At 41.5% G+C, this 16,545-nt stretch overlaps 1 protein-coding gene across 2 annotated transcripts in view; it reads right to left on the reverse strand.

The window, feature by feature from the left end:
- EGFLAM (EGF like, fibronectin type III and laminin G domains) overlaps nucleotides 1–16,545 on the reverse strand; it is a 343,739-nt gene that overhangs the window by 52,400 nt on the left and 274,794 nt on the right. For both annotated transcript variants that reach the window (XM_029578471.1, XM_029578480.1), the window contains one exon: nucleotides 15,419–15,662. In XM_029578471.1, the coding sequence (XP_029434331.1) occupies nucleotides 15,419–15,662 (244 nt within the window). The remainder of the gene's footprint in view (nucleotides 1–15,418; nucleotides 15,663–16,545) is intronic.

Genomic DNA, 16,545 nt, shown 5'->3' on the forward strand with positions numbered 1-16,545 from the left:
AGCTTGGAAGTTCATGCATACAAGTTAGCATTTTGTAAGTGGTATACTTTTCTATACCACGTTTACACCTGCTAATTAAGTTGTGGAAGTAAAATTGCATTTGTCTTTTGTCTTCAGTTTTTGAGTGGGAGGTCTGGGTTATATGGTGAAAGGTGTGATTGAACTGGTGGAGGGGTTGGTGAACTGTTGATTGCAGGTATGCACACAAGTATTTCCATAAGCAAAGTAAGTGCATTCTTTTTAAAATCCATGGCTCTGCGTACATAAGAACATAAGAAAATGCCATACTGGGTCAGACCAAGGGTCCATCAAGCCCAGCATCCTGTTTCCAACAGTGGCCAATCCAGGCCATAAGAACCTGGCAAGTACCCAAAAACTAAGTCCATTCCATGTAACCATTGCTAATGGTTACATGGAATGGACTTAGTTGGTTACTAGATGCCATACAGTACATCTACTTGGTTACTAGATGCCATACAGTACATCTCAAGGTTATTATGAGCACATGTTACAATTAAAATATATGCTCAGACTTTTATAAAATGAGTGGAGAAAAAGTATGCATTTTTCTGCATTGTAAATATATGCATGTTCTAAATTATATGTAGGTGCTTTTGGGGCAGAAATAAACAATATTTTATAAGCTGCACAGCTCCCATCATACAGTTTATAAAATATTGCTGTGATTTTAGACGCACCGACTCATGCGTGCCTCTGCTGACACATGTGATAAGGCCCAAATGCACGCGATAAACTCCCTATCGCACGTGAAAAGGGCCTTTTTGATGTGAAAGGCTGCAGCGCGGTGCGAACGGCTGTGGCCTTTCACAGGCCCACCCCCCCTTCGCCCCCCGCCTCCTTTTTCGCGGGATTCATCATTCCGTGAGGAATGATGAATCCTGTCCTTAGAGAGATAGATGCCTAGCTAACCCGTTCTTATAAAGTCCCAAAACTTATTCCATTACTTAACCACCCATCCATGCAGCTAGCAGTTTCTAACCTAATTTTTCCCAGCTGCAATTTATTCCCACGACGTCTTGTCCTTTTCCCAGCAGAAATGGAGATTAACTGATCACTCTCCTCTCTGGGGGTAATTTCTTTTTTTAAACTATTTATTTTCCCAAAGAGCAAGCATAGCATCAGGTATATCGAGGATCATACCAAGGTTATACTATATAAATAACAGGACTAGATGCCATACAGTACAAAACATTAGCTAAACACCCAGGACCTACCCATGGCCAACAACTGGGTATAAGAAGGAACTAATTCCAGCATAGGTTAGCCATGCACTATGGACCCCATATTCTATCATACATTATTTCAGCATAGGTTAGCCATGCAGTATGGACCCCATATTCTATCATACAGCAAATGTGAGCTGCTCGATTAACGCAATCTCCTTTAGCTGTCTGCACCAGTGCGCCATCGAGGGAGCCAATTTTCACAAAGAGGTAGTAGTAAAATGCACAGCATGAATCATATGTACACACAACCTCCGAAGAGGTTGTTCGCACAGTTCTCCCAACAAACAGACTTCCTCGGTGAGCTGCATTTTGGCCCCTAGGACTCTTGAAATCTCTGCACCGCCTTCTAGAATGTATGAGTGCACAGACAGGACCACCACATGTGCAAAAAAAAAAGCGCCCATCCGGCCGCAGCCCCGCCAGCACAACCCTGACATGGAGGGGGAAATAAAAGAAGTAAAAAACATTGGGTACCTGTAAGCCCTATGAAGTAGTTTGTACATAAGCTCAGTTCTTCGGCTGCAAATGGAAATCTTTGAAGCTCTTTTCCATATAAATTTCCAGTCACATCCAACTCCAAACCCACCTATCTATAATGCCTAAGCCACCCCTTGGGACTATATAGCCTTATAAAAGCAGTTACCAATTTTTTTAAATTCTGCCTGTATCCATTAAAATTCATTCACTCACTATTAGCTGTCTCCTAACCACCACCCCGCCCCCCCCCAGTTCTAGCTTTCGGATAGCCCCCTTCATGTGCTCAAAAAGCCCGACAGTTGTACGGCTGAGGCTGTAATCCCCCTGCAATTGACCAAAAGAAACCCACCCTTCTTCGCCCACCGTTGTCCTATATGTTGAAGATCCAGCTTGTCCCATTCCTGCACCGCACTGTTAAAAATGTGAATAGATAATGATGGATTATGACACAACAAGGAGACCAGAGAAAGAACACCCTCCAGCAACCCGAAGTGTCCACAAACCCTCCCGCCATACCCTCAGAGTGTGTGATGTAACAGGATTGCACCTGGATGCCTTCCAAACCCCAGCAGATATTTGTAGGAGAAACAGGATGCTGGCCGGGTCCTGCCCCTCGACCGACCTATGCTCCGAGGTCAGCCATGCTTTCGTGCAACCGCGGTCTACCCACCCCTTAATCTCATACAATCTAGCTGCCCGATAATAACTTCTAAGATTGGGAAGTGCCGTCCCTTCTTCAACTTTTGAACGCTGCAATGCAAAAAAAAAAAAGCTTTTGGGAAGCAAGCTCAGAGTGTGCTGAAATACATAAATTAGACAGGGCAGAATATTCATTCACTTATCCGACCAGCCCAAGAGAGCAATACATCTTTCCACTCTGAAAAATCAGTTTGTATACTGCAAACCATTGAGGCAAAATTGGACTTGTATAAATCCTCCTATTTATGTGGTATAAAAATTCCCATGTAGCAGAATCCATCTCATGCCTATTTAAAGGACAATAAAGATATCACCTTAGCAACAACCACACTGGGATTTAGGACAAAAACCTCCGACTTCTGATTGTTTACCTTATAGCCGGTAGCTCGGCCATATTCCGCTAATATCTTATTTCTGACTGAACTGTAGATTTAAGTTCAGTCAGAAATAAGAATATGTTGTCCACGTAGAGTGATATTTTGTGGGTTCTGCCCACGAATTTGATGCCCACAATCTGCAAATATTGTCTAAGGATAGCCAGGGCCCCTATGGCCAAGTCAAACAGCAATGAAGAGAGGGGACACCCTTGACGTGTATCTCTCCATTCAGGAAATGATGCTGACAAATCCCCATTTGTCAAGACACTGGACTCTGGATGTGCGTACAAGGCCTGTATCCATTAAGTGAAAGGGGAGCCGAATCCAAACTGCTTTAACACTGCAAAAAGAAAGGGCCACTGGAGTTGATCAAAAGCTTTTTCCTCTGGGGTAATTTTAAGAATGCCCACATAAATGCAAAATCTGAGGGTCCTTTTTACCGGCTGACTTTGCACAAATTTTCAGTGGAAAAGCATGTGCCTACTTTCACTTTGAAAATTATCTGAGGATTACCCACACACATTTTACACCTGCTGATTTCTGCGGGTAAGTTTTCTGAGAAAAAAAAAATACATGCATACTTTTAAAAATGCAAACGCATGTGCACGTAATTCCAAACCCTGCTCATAAGACTGCCTCTTTACATGTTTAGAGGCCTAACCGCATACTTTTATGTGCATAAAGGGCTGGATTTTAAAAGCCCTACACGCACCGGGCCTATTTTAAAAAGGCTCGGCGACGTGTGTAAGTCCCGGGGCTTGCAAAAAGGGGCAGGGCAGGGGTGGGGCCAGTGGCCTCCGACACAGCGACCATTGCTGCTGTGTCAGAGGATCGCGAGCCAGCAGGCTGCCAGCACGTGCAACCTGCGCCTGCCTCCAGGAAGGCACAAAGGTTTTGACAAAGGTCGGGGGGGGGGGGGGCGGCGTTAGAGTAGGGCTGGGGGGAGGAAGGTTAGGGGAAGGGGTGGGAAGGTTAGGTTAAGGGGAAGGGAACAGGGGAACAGGGGAAGGCAGTGCGGCTTGGCGCGCGCGCGGTTCACAATTGTGCACCCCCTTGCGCGCGCCGCCCCCTGATTTTATAACTTGCACGTGTCTGCATGCATAATGGCAGATGAAATTTAATGTGGAAAAGTGCAAGGTGATGCATATAGGGAAAAATAACCCATGCTATAATTACACGATGTTGGGTTCCATATTAGGTGCTACAACCCAAGAAAGAGATCTAGGTGTCATAGTGGATAACACATTGAAATCGTCGGTTCAGTGTGCTGCGGCAGTCAAAAAAGCAAACAGAATGTTGGGAATTATTAGAAAAGGAATGATGAATAAAACGGAAAATGTCATAATGCCTCTGTATCGCTCCATGGTGAGACCGCACCTTGAATACTGTGTACAATTCTGGTCGCCGCATCTCAAAAAAGATATAATTGCGATGGAGAAGGTACAGAGAAGGGCTACCAAAATGATAAGGGGAATGGAACAACTCCCCTATGAGGAAAGACTAAAGAGATTAGGACTTTTCAGCTTGGAGAAGAGACGACTGAGGGGGGATATGATAGAGGTGTTTAAAATCATGAGAGGTCTAGAACGGGTAGATGTGAATCGGTTATTTACTCTTTCAGATAGTAGAAGGACTAGGGGACACTCCATGAAGTTAGCATGGGGCACATTTAAAACTAATCGGAGAAAGTTCTTTTTTACTCAACGCACAATTAAACTCTGGAATTTGTTGCCAGAGAATGTGGTTCGTGCAGGTAGTATAGCTGTGTTTAAAAAAGGATTGGATAAGTTCTTGGAGGAGAAGTCCATTACCTGCTATTAGGTTCACTTAGAGAATAGCCACTGCCATTAGCAATGGTTACATGGAATAGACTTAGTTTTTGGGTACTTGCCAGGTTCTTATGGCCTGGATTGGCCACTGTTGGAAACAGGATGCTGGGCTTGATGGACCCTTGGTCTGACCCAGTATGGCATTTTCTTATGTTCTTATGTTCTTAATCGGGCATACGTGTACGTGCGCCGTGTAGCGCTTGCACATGTATGCCTGCGCGCTCCTTTTAAAATCTACCCCAAAGGGTGGACAATTACTAAAAGCCCATTTTCATGGGTAAAAAAGAATTGCTGTACCCACAGAAATGAATTTTTAAAATTGCATTCCCTATAATCCTCTCTTATGTCAGGGCAGAGCCTGGTTAGGTGGAGGGGGGTGAGGGAATCTGGGGTGGAGGGGGGCACAGAGCAAGTCCATCAACACCAGTCCATTCAAAATGCAAGATGTTGGCAGCAGAGTGCAAAATGCAAGCTGACGCATGTTCCTCCTCCCCACGCAGGCACTCAGGTGATCAGAAGTAAGTGCAAGGCTCCTTTGGATGCGAGACTAGGGGCATTCACCACACTAAAGGCCATGCCTTTCTTCATGTATTTAAATATTGCTATCAACTGTTAACAAAAGACGAGTATAGTTATTCCTCAGTCTTCTTTTCTCATGGCTAACTACATCCAACTCGTTCTACTTTTCCTTATCTGTCATTATCTAGACTTATTTTTGTGGCTCCGTGCAGTCTCTAAAGTGACGTCTTTTTTTGTGTGCTTCCTCAGTTTAATACTGTCCTTGTCCTATTTTTTAATTATAAAATAGCAGGAAAGAATTCCAGCTTCATGACTGACTGCTGAATGTTTGAGACCCATATCAACATCCCATCACAATGGTATAGTCTGCAACTAAAAACTATAAACACTGTTCTTTTGCTTAAAAAAAAAAAAATCATACAATTGCAGTAAGACATTTCAGGGTATCTATAGATTTTAGCAGGATAGCTGCGATTCCTGTGTGCTTGAATATGAACCTGAGCCTTACTACTTGCACAAAGTGTGCTGATGTCCGAAAACGGCACGGACCTTGTCATGATTTCTTATTTATAATAATTTTAAAACATTCTGATTAAAACGAATATACACCCCCCCATCCCTCCCCCTGTGCCCTTCGCAGGGGACACCTTCGGGCACTGCAGAGGTGGGAAAACCTGTCTGCAACACCAGATCAGGGTTCCTCCAACGGGGAACAGCTTCTGCTATGGGGCCCAAGGGGAGTCTCACACACGTAAAACATGAAAATCCAAATCCAGATTGCTGCTCCAAAATAGAAAAAGGATATTTATTTTAAGTACAAGAAAATAAAAATCCAATAAAGGCAAGAAAAATAAAAGAACTGAAATCAGAAATTGCTTCTCAGACAATTCACATATATTCTTCACTCGCAGAATGTTACTCGCAGATCTTCCTCACCCCTTCCATGTAATCCAGCTCTCATGTCCCCTTCACAGTCTCTCAGTGGGGCCTCTCTCTCCTTCTCTGCAGAATTCTCAAGAGGAAAAGAGTAAATAGAGTGTTACGGTCCCGGGCCGTACCCTGCTCCCTTCACTTACCTCGAGGCTGGACCAGGCCGCTGAAACGCCTCCCCGACCGGCAAGGCCCGTCCTGGCTTCTGCCGCGGCGCTCCTTCCTCGAGGGAGATGCCGTCGATCCTCTGCGCCTGGCCTCGCCCCCTAGGCATGCACGCGGGGGCTCAGGATTTAAAGGGGTCAGCGCGGGAAGATTGAGAATGGCCCACAGATGATGTCAGACGCTGCAGGGGTATTTAAACCCTGCAGCTAGGCCTATGCTTTGCCTTACAACGAGGTTCACTCTTGTTGAGAGTTACTAGTTGCTGCTTTTGACTTTGGCTTCTGACTACTGGCTTCTGACTTTGGCTTCGGCTCGTCCACTGGCTTCTGACTCTGGCTCTGTCCACTGGCTTCTGACTCTGGCTCTCGTCCACTGGTTCCTGACTCTGGTTTTCATCCAGGAGGCCTCGCCTAAGTCCAAGTGGCTCGGGTCCTCACGAGTTCCTCTTGGGGGGACCGCAGGCTTCCAGTGGTGAAGTTCCAGTTGGCCTCCTGGCTTCAGCTCTACTCTTCTCTATCCTCTGGAACTCTTCTTCAGACACTGACCCACAGGAGACCGCACGTAAGTCCAAGCGACTCGGGTCCTCACGGGCTCCTCCTGGGGGGACCTCGGGCTCCCAGTGGTGAAGATCCCTCCGGAATTCCGCCCTGTGCCACCTCCCGGCTTCGACTCCCACTGTGGGTTTTCCCACGGTGTGTCATCATCTGTCCCAGCCGGCTCAAGGGTCCACGAATCCAACAGTGAGACCAGATTTCTCCTCTTTGAATCCTTTGCCACCTGGGGGGGGGGGGGGGGGGAGATTTTCCAAGCCAAATAGGTGTCCCCAGGTTGAAGAGGTCCTTATCTTTCCAGGTGTTCACAGATGGCACAAGTGTATATTCTCCAGGCCAACTCCAGCGTTCCAAACTGTATATCACTGCTCCTTCCACCTCCCTTTCCCAGGACCCATCCTCATTAGTGGGAAGGTACCTACCATCGATCACACTCCCACACTTCCCTGTAACTCCCCTTGCTGGAAAGTTCTAAATTCTACACACAGCATATATTTTAGTGGCCAAACGGGGGCCATATTCTTCTTCAGCCTCAAAAAAGGGAAAAATTCACAGCCTAAACAAAAAGCTATTTTTCCATTCACATACCCCCTCAAAATTAAATACATAAAAATTCATGGGTAGTAGCAGTTTCTATAACTGATGGAGATATCCAGGTGACAATTCACCAACTGGCCAATTTGGTGATTGCCCAGCACAGGAACAGCACCTGGAAAATAGCAGACTTGCTGCCACCTGCTAACAAAAATTGCTAATTACACATCACATACAGCAATCACCAAAAATATTTAGGTTTTCTCTTTTACCCAAGGAAAAATGTAACTCAGCAAACCCTACCCAATTGTACCCACTCTATAACCTGAATCCTGCTGCTGCCATGGCTAGGGGAATAACAGACCCATTCACAGAATTTCAGCTGTACAAAACATCCAACAACATCTGCTGCTACCCTAAGAACATAAGAATATAAGAAATTGCCATGCTGGGTCAGACCAAGAGTCCATCAAGCCCAGCATCCTGTTTCCAACAGAGGCCAAACCAGGCCACAAGAACTTGGCAAGTACCCAAAAACCAAGAAGATGCCATGCTACCGATGCAATTAATAGCAGTGGCTATTCCCTAAGTAAACTTGATTAATAGCAGATAATGGACTTCTCCTCCAAGAACTTATCCAAACCTTTTTTAAACCCAGTTACACTAACAGCACTAACCACATCTTCTGGCAACAAATTCCAGAGTTTAATTGCGCGTTGAGTGAAAAAGAATTTTCTGCGATTAGTTTAAAATGTGCCACATGCTAACTTCATGGTGTGCCCCCTAGTCCTTCTATTATCCGAAAGAGTAAATAACTGATTCACATTTACCCGTTCTAGACCTCTCATGATTTTAAAGACCTCTATCATATCCCCCCTCAGCCGTCTCTTCTCCAAGCTGAACAGCCCTAACCTCTTTAGTCTTTCCTCATAGGGGAGCAGTTCCATCCTCTTTATCATTTTGGTCGCCCTTCTCTGTACCTTCTCCATCGCAACTATATCTTTCTTGAGATGCGGCGACCAGAACCGTATACAGTATTCAAGGTGCAGTCTCACCATGGAGCGATACAGAGGAAGTATGACATTTTCCGTTTTAGTCGCCATTCCCTTTCTAATAATTCCTAACAGTGTATAACTCACCTTGCACTTATCCACATTAAATTTCATCTGCCATTTGGACGCCCAATTTTCCAGTCTCATAAGGTCTTCCTGCAATTTATCACAATCCGCTTGTGATTTAACCACTCTGAACAATTTTGTATCATCTGCAAATTTGATTACCTCACTCGTCGTATTCCTTTCCAGATCATTTATAAATATATTGAAAAGCACCAGTCCCAATACAGATCCCTGAGGCACTCCACTGCCCACTCTCCTCCACTGAGAAAATTGTCCATTTAATCCTACTGTTTCCTGTCTTTTAACCAGTTTGTAATCCATGAAAGACATCGCCTCCTATCCTATGACTTTTTACTTTTCTTAGAAGCCTCTCATGAGAAACTTTATTTTACTTTCATGACTCTTCACTAGTCACAGCAGGGGATTAGGAAGAATATCATTTTATTTTCACAATTTATTTATTTATTTATTTTAAATTTTTATATACCGACATTCTTGTATAAAATACAAATCATGCCGGTTTACATTAAAACAGAAGATGCAGGAAAAATGTTACCTTTGTCAAATACACTGAAACATTAATAACAAGAAAATTGTTAACAAGGGATAACAACTTAGAAAAGAGAAAGGTAAACAAGAAGAAGAAGTAGAAGAAAACATAGAAGTTGAAAACCAAAAAAGGTAGCACAAAGGGTTGCACGAAGGAATCTTTCCCCAGTTGCACCAAGAACTGGCCGGGAATACCTATTCACCCACCCCTTTTGCTCTAATTTCCAGAGTGCAGAAAATGCACACCAAGCATCATATAAAAACTCTACGTTAGAGTGACTGCCACATCTCTTCTGTGTCATCTCTGTGGGGAGAAAACATTATTTCCCTCTGACTACCTGGGTCTCTAAGGGGGTCATTTATCAAAGTGCTATATGGCGTTTTTGCATGCATTAAGGCGTTTTTGCATGCAAAAATGCCTTTAACGCATGCGAAAACGCCATTAACGCGTGCGATGGTGCGATGCAAATGAGATAAAGGGGAGGATATTGGGGTGGGAATTCTGGCCAATTGGGCTGGGCTCACAGTTTTGTGAAGCCATATCGCATGACTTTAACGTGAATTTTAACTACACCTTTTTCATTTGCATAAAGCCGTAGGGCTTTAATGCACATTGCATGTTTTTGCAAATGCTGTTTTTAGTGGTTTTAAGCTTCTGGAGAGCCAGCCTAGCTATCACAGCCCTCCTACAACCACTGGGGGTAGGGGGGCGGAGAGGGGAGAGAGAGAGCCTAGCCATAATACCTCACACTAGATAGGTATTTATATCTCTATGGGAGGCCCACTTAATAATTCGAAGTGAGGTTTAGATATTAGTATAGGGGTTAGGGGCCACTTTGACATTCAAAGTGAGATGTATGAACAGAACAGTGCTCTCTTGTGAACATTTTATTTTTATTGAACTTTTCAATTTTTAAGAAGATATTACACAATTGTATCCACAATATAAACATGAAAATATAGTATCTTATATATACCTTTTACATACATTGTGTGATAAACCTCGGTAATGCGATTGAACGAAATAATAGAGGCTTGGAAATCAAGAAAAGAGCAGTATATATAATTAGAAATTAAATAATAATAATATTATTTGTGTTGAACCTTATTCAATACTTTACATTCATTACCCCCAGTATTACATTACAGAAAGAAGGAGGATTAGGTGTCAAGATATGCACGAAGTTGATCTGGTTGGTTAAAGATGTACCTTATATTTTGAAATATAATTACACAACGACACGGAAATCGTAGGAAAAATTTTGCTCCCTTCTGAGTAACTTTATCTCTCATAGCCAAGAAATCCTTCCTTCTTAGCTGGGTGTCTCGGGAGATGTCGGGAAAAATTCTGATTACCTGGCCATGGAATTTAGTATTTTGATTTTTGAAATACAGTCTTAAGACTGAATCTCTCTCAGACAAACATGCAAATTGCACAATTAAAGTGGCACGGTCCTTTATATCCATATCAGAAGATTTTTCTAATAGTTCTGATAAATTTAAATCTTCTTTATATTCTCCCACTGCTTTATCTTTATCTTTTGTATCTTCCATACTATAGGACTGAGAAATATAGTAGATTCTGGAAATTACTGGAATCATTATTTGTTCATATTTCAAGACATTTAAAAGGTAACTTTTAAACAGTTCCTTAGGTGATAATAAATATGTCTTGGGAAAGTTTAACACTCTTAAATTACTTTTCCTAGCTTGATTATCTAATTGTTCTAATTTATCAGAGTGTCTTTTTTCAGATTTAATTAAGTTACATTGAACTTTCTCTACCTCATCTATTCTAGTTCCCATAGTATTTATTAAACTTTCCATTTTCTCCGTTTTAGTTTGCAATATTTTATTATTATTAATTGCCTCTTGCATCATCACAGCCAGATTATTAATAGATTTTTGGATAGTAATCATCATGCTCCCTAGTTCTTCTAAAGTAAACTTAGTGGGAGTTATTAAAGGTATATCAACTAGTGCTTTCCCTTGACTACCTGCCATCTCTTCCTCAGTAGTAGCCTTTTCAGGATATGTATGTTGTATCTTTATTTTTTCGCTTAGATCTCCTGAAATCCTAAGATTGGTCAGAGTAGGGGAGGACTTACTATCCTCTACCCCTCTCTGATCTGACAGCAATGGATATATCCAATTTGTTGGCAAATCTTCAGGGGTGCTTTCGCTACCTCTTTTTCCTGATGGTGGCTCAGGTGTTTTTGGGGCACCAGGGCTTAAGGATGTATCATAAGTCAGGGGGCTAAGACCCTGCTCTTGGCCTACTACCCCAGCGACTTCACTTCCTGGTGTCGAAGATAAGGTTCTCCCAAAAAGATCTGGAATACGTGGTTGGTTCCCAGGAACAGTAGGGGTAGATGACGTCTCCCTAATTTTAGCTTTCCGTTTGGTGTGAGGCATAACCAAACGCTGTTCCCCACGATAATTATAACATGAAACACATACCTCAAGAAAACTTAATATAGATCTTCTTGTCTCCCACAGTCCAAACTAATTTCCAAGTCTCTCCTCTTGTGAACATTTGATGATCTTTGGAGTGAGGAAACTCACTCAAAGATGAGATTTGTGCAATGTTCTCTCAACCTAGCGATGTTACCCAGGTAGAGAGTACATTAAGCTAGGTTAAGAACATGCCATACTGGGTCAGACCAAGGGTCCATCAAGTCCAGCATCCTGTTTCCAACAGTGGCCAATCCAGGCCATAAGAACCTGGCAAGTACCCCAAAACTAAATCTATTCCATGTTACCATTGCTAGTAATAGCTGTGGTTATTATCTAAGTCAACTTAATTAATAGCAGGTAATGGACATTGCACAAATCTCATCTTTGGGCGAGTTTCCTCACTCCGATGGTCATCAAATCTTCACAAGAGAGCACTGTTCTGTTTGTATGTTTCACTTTGAATGTCAAAGTGGCCCTTAACCCCTACACTAATACCTAAACCTCACCTCGAGTTACTAGGTGGGCCTCCCATAGAGATATAAATACCTATCTAGTGTGAGGGCATTATGGCTAGGTTCTCTCTCTCTCTCTCTCTCTCTCTCTCTCTCTCTCTCTCTCTCTCTCTCTCTCTCTCTCTCTCTCTCTCTCTCTCATTCCCAGATAGAACACTGAAGAAAAAACCACATCACTTAAAACAGTAATACTGTTTGATTCTGGATCCTAAAAAGAAAGCCATTTGTTTAGTTACTCAATAAAAATCTACTTAGTCAAAAATGCAATTACCCCTGAAAAAACCTCCAAAGTGAGGTTCTGGGTTGTTATTAATGCCCTGAATGCATTACTCTTAAGAAGGGAGTCATTACTTAAGCAGTAATAAAAAAACATAAATATCTTACTTGCTTGTGTAACCCCTGGGTGGGATAAAACCCAGATACTGAATCCAAAGGCATATAATCAAGGATTAGACCCTATTTGCAACAGTTCTCCAGGATAGCTTAAACTTGGTCCAGAGCTCCCTGTGGGGGCAAGCTTAGCTTCAAAGCTCATTTGCATGTAGCACAAATAGAGAGCCCCCTATGTCCCTTGGCAGACAGCACTGATAATCTCTCGTCTATAACATCAATAAACATGCTGGAAGCTCTTTGAGGTCAAAGTAATTTGATGAGCATTAGAAAATAAAGATAATAAATTAGTGACCTTCCAACAAAAGTCTTAATTTCATCAAACCAATTCTCTATAATTCATCTCCTTCCCCTTTCCCATCAATCAAACTGAAGAAAGTGTAAGCCTTCTCCCGATTTCTCAATTTTATCCCAGATTCTTCCCATTGGGAAATGGTCAGATTAGTAGTCCCAATTAATCTACTGAATGAAAAGTCCCAAAATTGTCTCATATTATTATTATTTATAAATCACATTTCTTACATATGTATATCAATGTGATGTACATAATCAAAAACAAACATACCATACATTAAAGGTAATAGTGAATAGAGCAAATTAAAATTCAGAATTTTAAAACTAAAATTAAAAAAATTAAAATTAAAAACCTAAAACAAGTGAATAAAAAAATCAAATATAAATAATAGCAATTATAGAAAAAAAAACCCCCTTAAACACATGTATAAAATTAAATAAAACTTAAAAATACCTGTAAAACCAGAAAAATATTAATCTTGGAAGGCCTTTGTGAAAAGAAAGATTTTGAGGGACTTCCTAAATTTGACATATTTTGTTTCAAGGCATAGCACCAAAGGAAAGTAATTCAATATTCTCTTTCTCTCCAGTCAGTTCCAAGCAGAGTACTGATCTTGCTCCTCTCCTGTCTCCTTCACAGTATGTCTCAATTGAGACCATATTGGAAAGCCTTAGAAAAAAATTATCTTTGCTCCTCCTCACTAGCAACGGATGGGAATTCATTCCTCCTTGATGCCACAGCTACTCTTCAGGGACTTTCTGGGCAAATGACTGTACACCTCTGGATCCAAAATAATACTAAGACCCTGGGCTCTGGGGTTCTCAGTCAGTAAAGAGACAGAAAAAAATCTTACAAAAAGGGGAAACTAAATGATAGAAAGGAAGGAAAACTTACCTCTCAATAACAAAAGTCTCCAAAATCTCTGGACAAAAACAGGGTTAAGATACTCTGTTTCAGCTCCCTTTACCCAGGTCTCTGTGAAGATGACCATCCCTCAGCAAGGCAACTCAGGAAAATGAAACTAAGATGGTGGCAGTAGTTTCTATAATACTAGAACACCCTAAGACCTCTTCTCAGAAATCTCCCTGAACCTCCCCAGCAAGTTAGTACACTCTTCTGGTAGGGAAAACCAAAGGTTCCTTACACTTCTCATCCATCATTTCAGAAGATCTAAGAAATAAATTGAAATACATTTCCTGCAAGCCATTCCATATAATATTCTCCTTAAAATATTAGATTATTTTATCTATTAATAAGTAGTAAGCAAATTCTTACACATACTGTCTACACTTCCTCCTCTCTCCCCACACCTTTCCTCGAGAACTCTGTTCATCGGGCAGGTTGCTCTTCTCTGTGCCTTTCTCTGCCATCTCCAGTTTCTGACTGCACGCTTTCCACCTTGCTGTGCTGTATGCCTGAAATAGGCTACCCGAGTTGGTGCATTTTGTTCCCTTTCTGGCCACATGCAAATCCACGTCCCTACAATAAATACTCTTTTCGCTAGACTGTAAGCTCCATGGAGCAGGGACCATCTCTTATGTGCATCTGTACATTGGTGCATGTGTCTAGCAGTGCTTCATAATGGTAAATAATAGTAATAGTAGTAGTATCCCCCACAGTAATTCTTGAGCATTTCTGTTCAAGAGTAGATTCTGAGGCAGGAGTTAGAAAATTCTGGGAGAGTTTGAGAGCTTCTGCAGTAATTCTGCAAGACATTTGCAATCATTTATATACAGTTTTACATTACTCAATGTGCACAACAAACACATTTTTATTTCACATTTTCCAAGTTAATGTATTCATTTTATAAACAATCCTTTTGTAAACTTTTGCGTATACCTTGTTACATCTTTTGTCCTCTTATGATTTCTTGCCTTTTCCATTTAATTTTGTTCACTCTTATCTGCTTCTTTACTTTTCGTTCCTTTTTTTCTTTGGTTTTCTCTCATCCTACCCTTTTCTTTCTATAGTTGTTGCCCATTTGTCTCCTCCCCACCAAACGCGTTTTTCTGCTCTCAACTCTTTTATACACTTTCACCTTCCCTCTTTCACCTTTCCATTCTTCTCAATCCTCCTCCTCCGTTCTGTTCCCTTCTATGCACTCTACCCCATTCTTCTTCCGTATCATCTCCTGCTTCCATCAGCCTTCACCTCCCTGCAGTACCATTTGATAAAACTTTGTGTTTACTATAGGACTGTGTCGTGCTGGCTATAACTCCCAAGGAGCTTCTGTCAGCACCATACTGCAGCTCAAAGAGAGTAAATGCAGCATCATATTTTTTTTTTCCAATGATTTTCAATTGCAGAATCATGGCAAACTGGAGGCACTGTATAACATGATATACATCAAAAATGATTTTGTGCTATAATGAATATAAAAACATTGCCATCTTAGAAAGCAAAATTTTAAAGAATATTCCCTATTTCAGATACAAAATTCAGAAGTGATAATAACATAGTGGAAGTTGGAGATAAAAAAAAACATTTGATCATCCAGTTTGCCTAGTTGCCCTTGTCTCCACTGCTCTAGCAATGGATAGCTCCCAGTTGCCAGTTGTAAAAGTTTGACCACCTGCAGGAGATTGTCCAAGCTGGTTTTATTATCCAACTTTTGATCCTCTTCTTTTCTGGATAGATGAGCATACCTTATCTCTGCTTCTTTTCCCAAGATCAAGCCTTTCTGCAAGAATTGCACTAGCAGTTCTACCAAAATATAAAGTCCAAAAATGGTTTAATAATAAAACTTAAAAATCTCAACAATACATTTACCTAATCACAGCTGTTCCTGATCCGCAGTCAAATCTGAATTCCACATAGCTGTCCACCATGTTAATGGATACGAAATCCTTGCTGTCTGTATCACAACTGTATAAAATGACTCCATTCTTAGTTTCTGGATGAAATGTGATTTCAAACTCCATGAAAGAAAGGTAGTGTTGAGATTCGAAGGGCCAAGGTATGGCAGCAAACGACTTCAAAGATTCGTTGAATTGAGGAATGGCCAGGACAAAAGCTAAACATACAGAACATACATATAGTAAATAAAACACTTAAGAAACAGAACTGACCTCTATGTGTACATACTGTATATCTGTGCTGTGATCCAGAAACAGGGATGACTGGGCAATTGGAAAAAGGATAATACTAGGAGCATCTATTCATACTCTACAAGCATATCAGAGGGTCTGGGAAACTATGTCATGAACAAGGAATTATCCACTACATTGAGAGGATCTGGCTCTTTTCTTTCCTAGAATATTCTGCAAGCTCAGATACGTATGGTCAGTCCAGTAAACATGGTTATAGTAAAAAAATCCAACAATTTCATGGACGTTAGAATTCTAAGGTATTTGGATCACCATCTACACCTACACCTACCTTCCGAAAGAACCTCAAGACCTGGCTCTTCCGGAAAGCTTTCACTCTAGACAAATAATCTTGCCACAGTCCCCCCTCCCACCTATATCATACCCCACCCTCCCCCACCCCCTAGCCCCCCAGCTCCCTACCCTGCCTCTTTACATAGTTACTTAAACTCTTCATATATTCTATATTGTTATGCTAACAAGCATGTTATAATAATACTATCTTGTAAAACCGTTATATGTACGTAGCCAGTTACTCAGTTAAGCTGTTATAATGTACCATGTCATTACAAGGTCCGCCTTAGACATCTTATTATATGTAAACCGATGTGATATGCCAGATCGAATGTCGGTATAGAAAAATAAATAAATAAATAAATAAATCGACTATATTTCTATTTTTTCTCTCCTTCCCAGGGCCAGATTTAAGTGGGATCTGTCCATGTTTCCTATTCCTCAATCTGGACTTGCTCCTACCTTATCTGTGCTCCTTCTGTTCTCTCTCTCTCTCTCTCACTCGTGCCTTCCCTG

Source organism: Rhinatrema bivittatum, chromosome 1 (genome assembly GCF_901001135.1).
Source record: "Rhinatrema bivittatum chromosome 1, aRhiBiv1.1, whole genome shotgun sequence".
NCBI classification, from domain to species: domain Eukaryota; kingdom Metazoa; phylum Chordata; class Amphibia; order Gymnophiona; family Rhinatrematidae; genus Rhinatrema; species Rhinatrema bivittatum.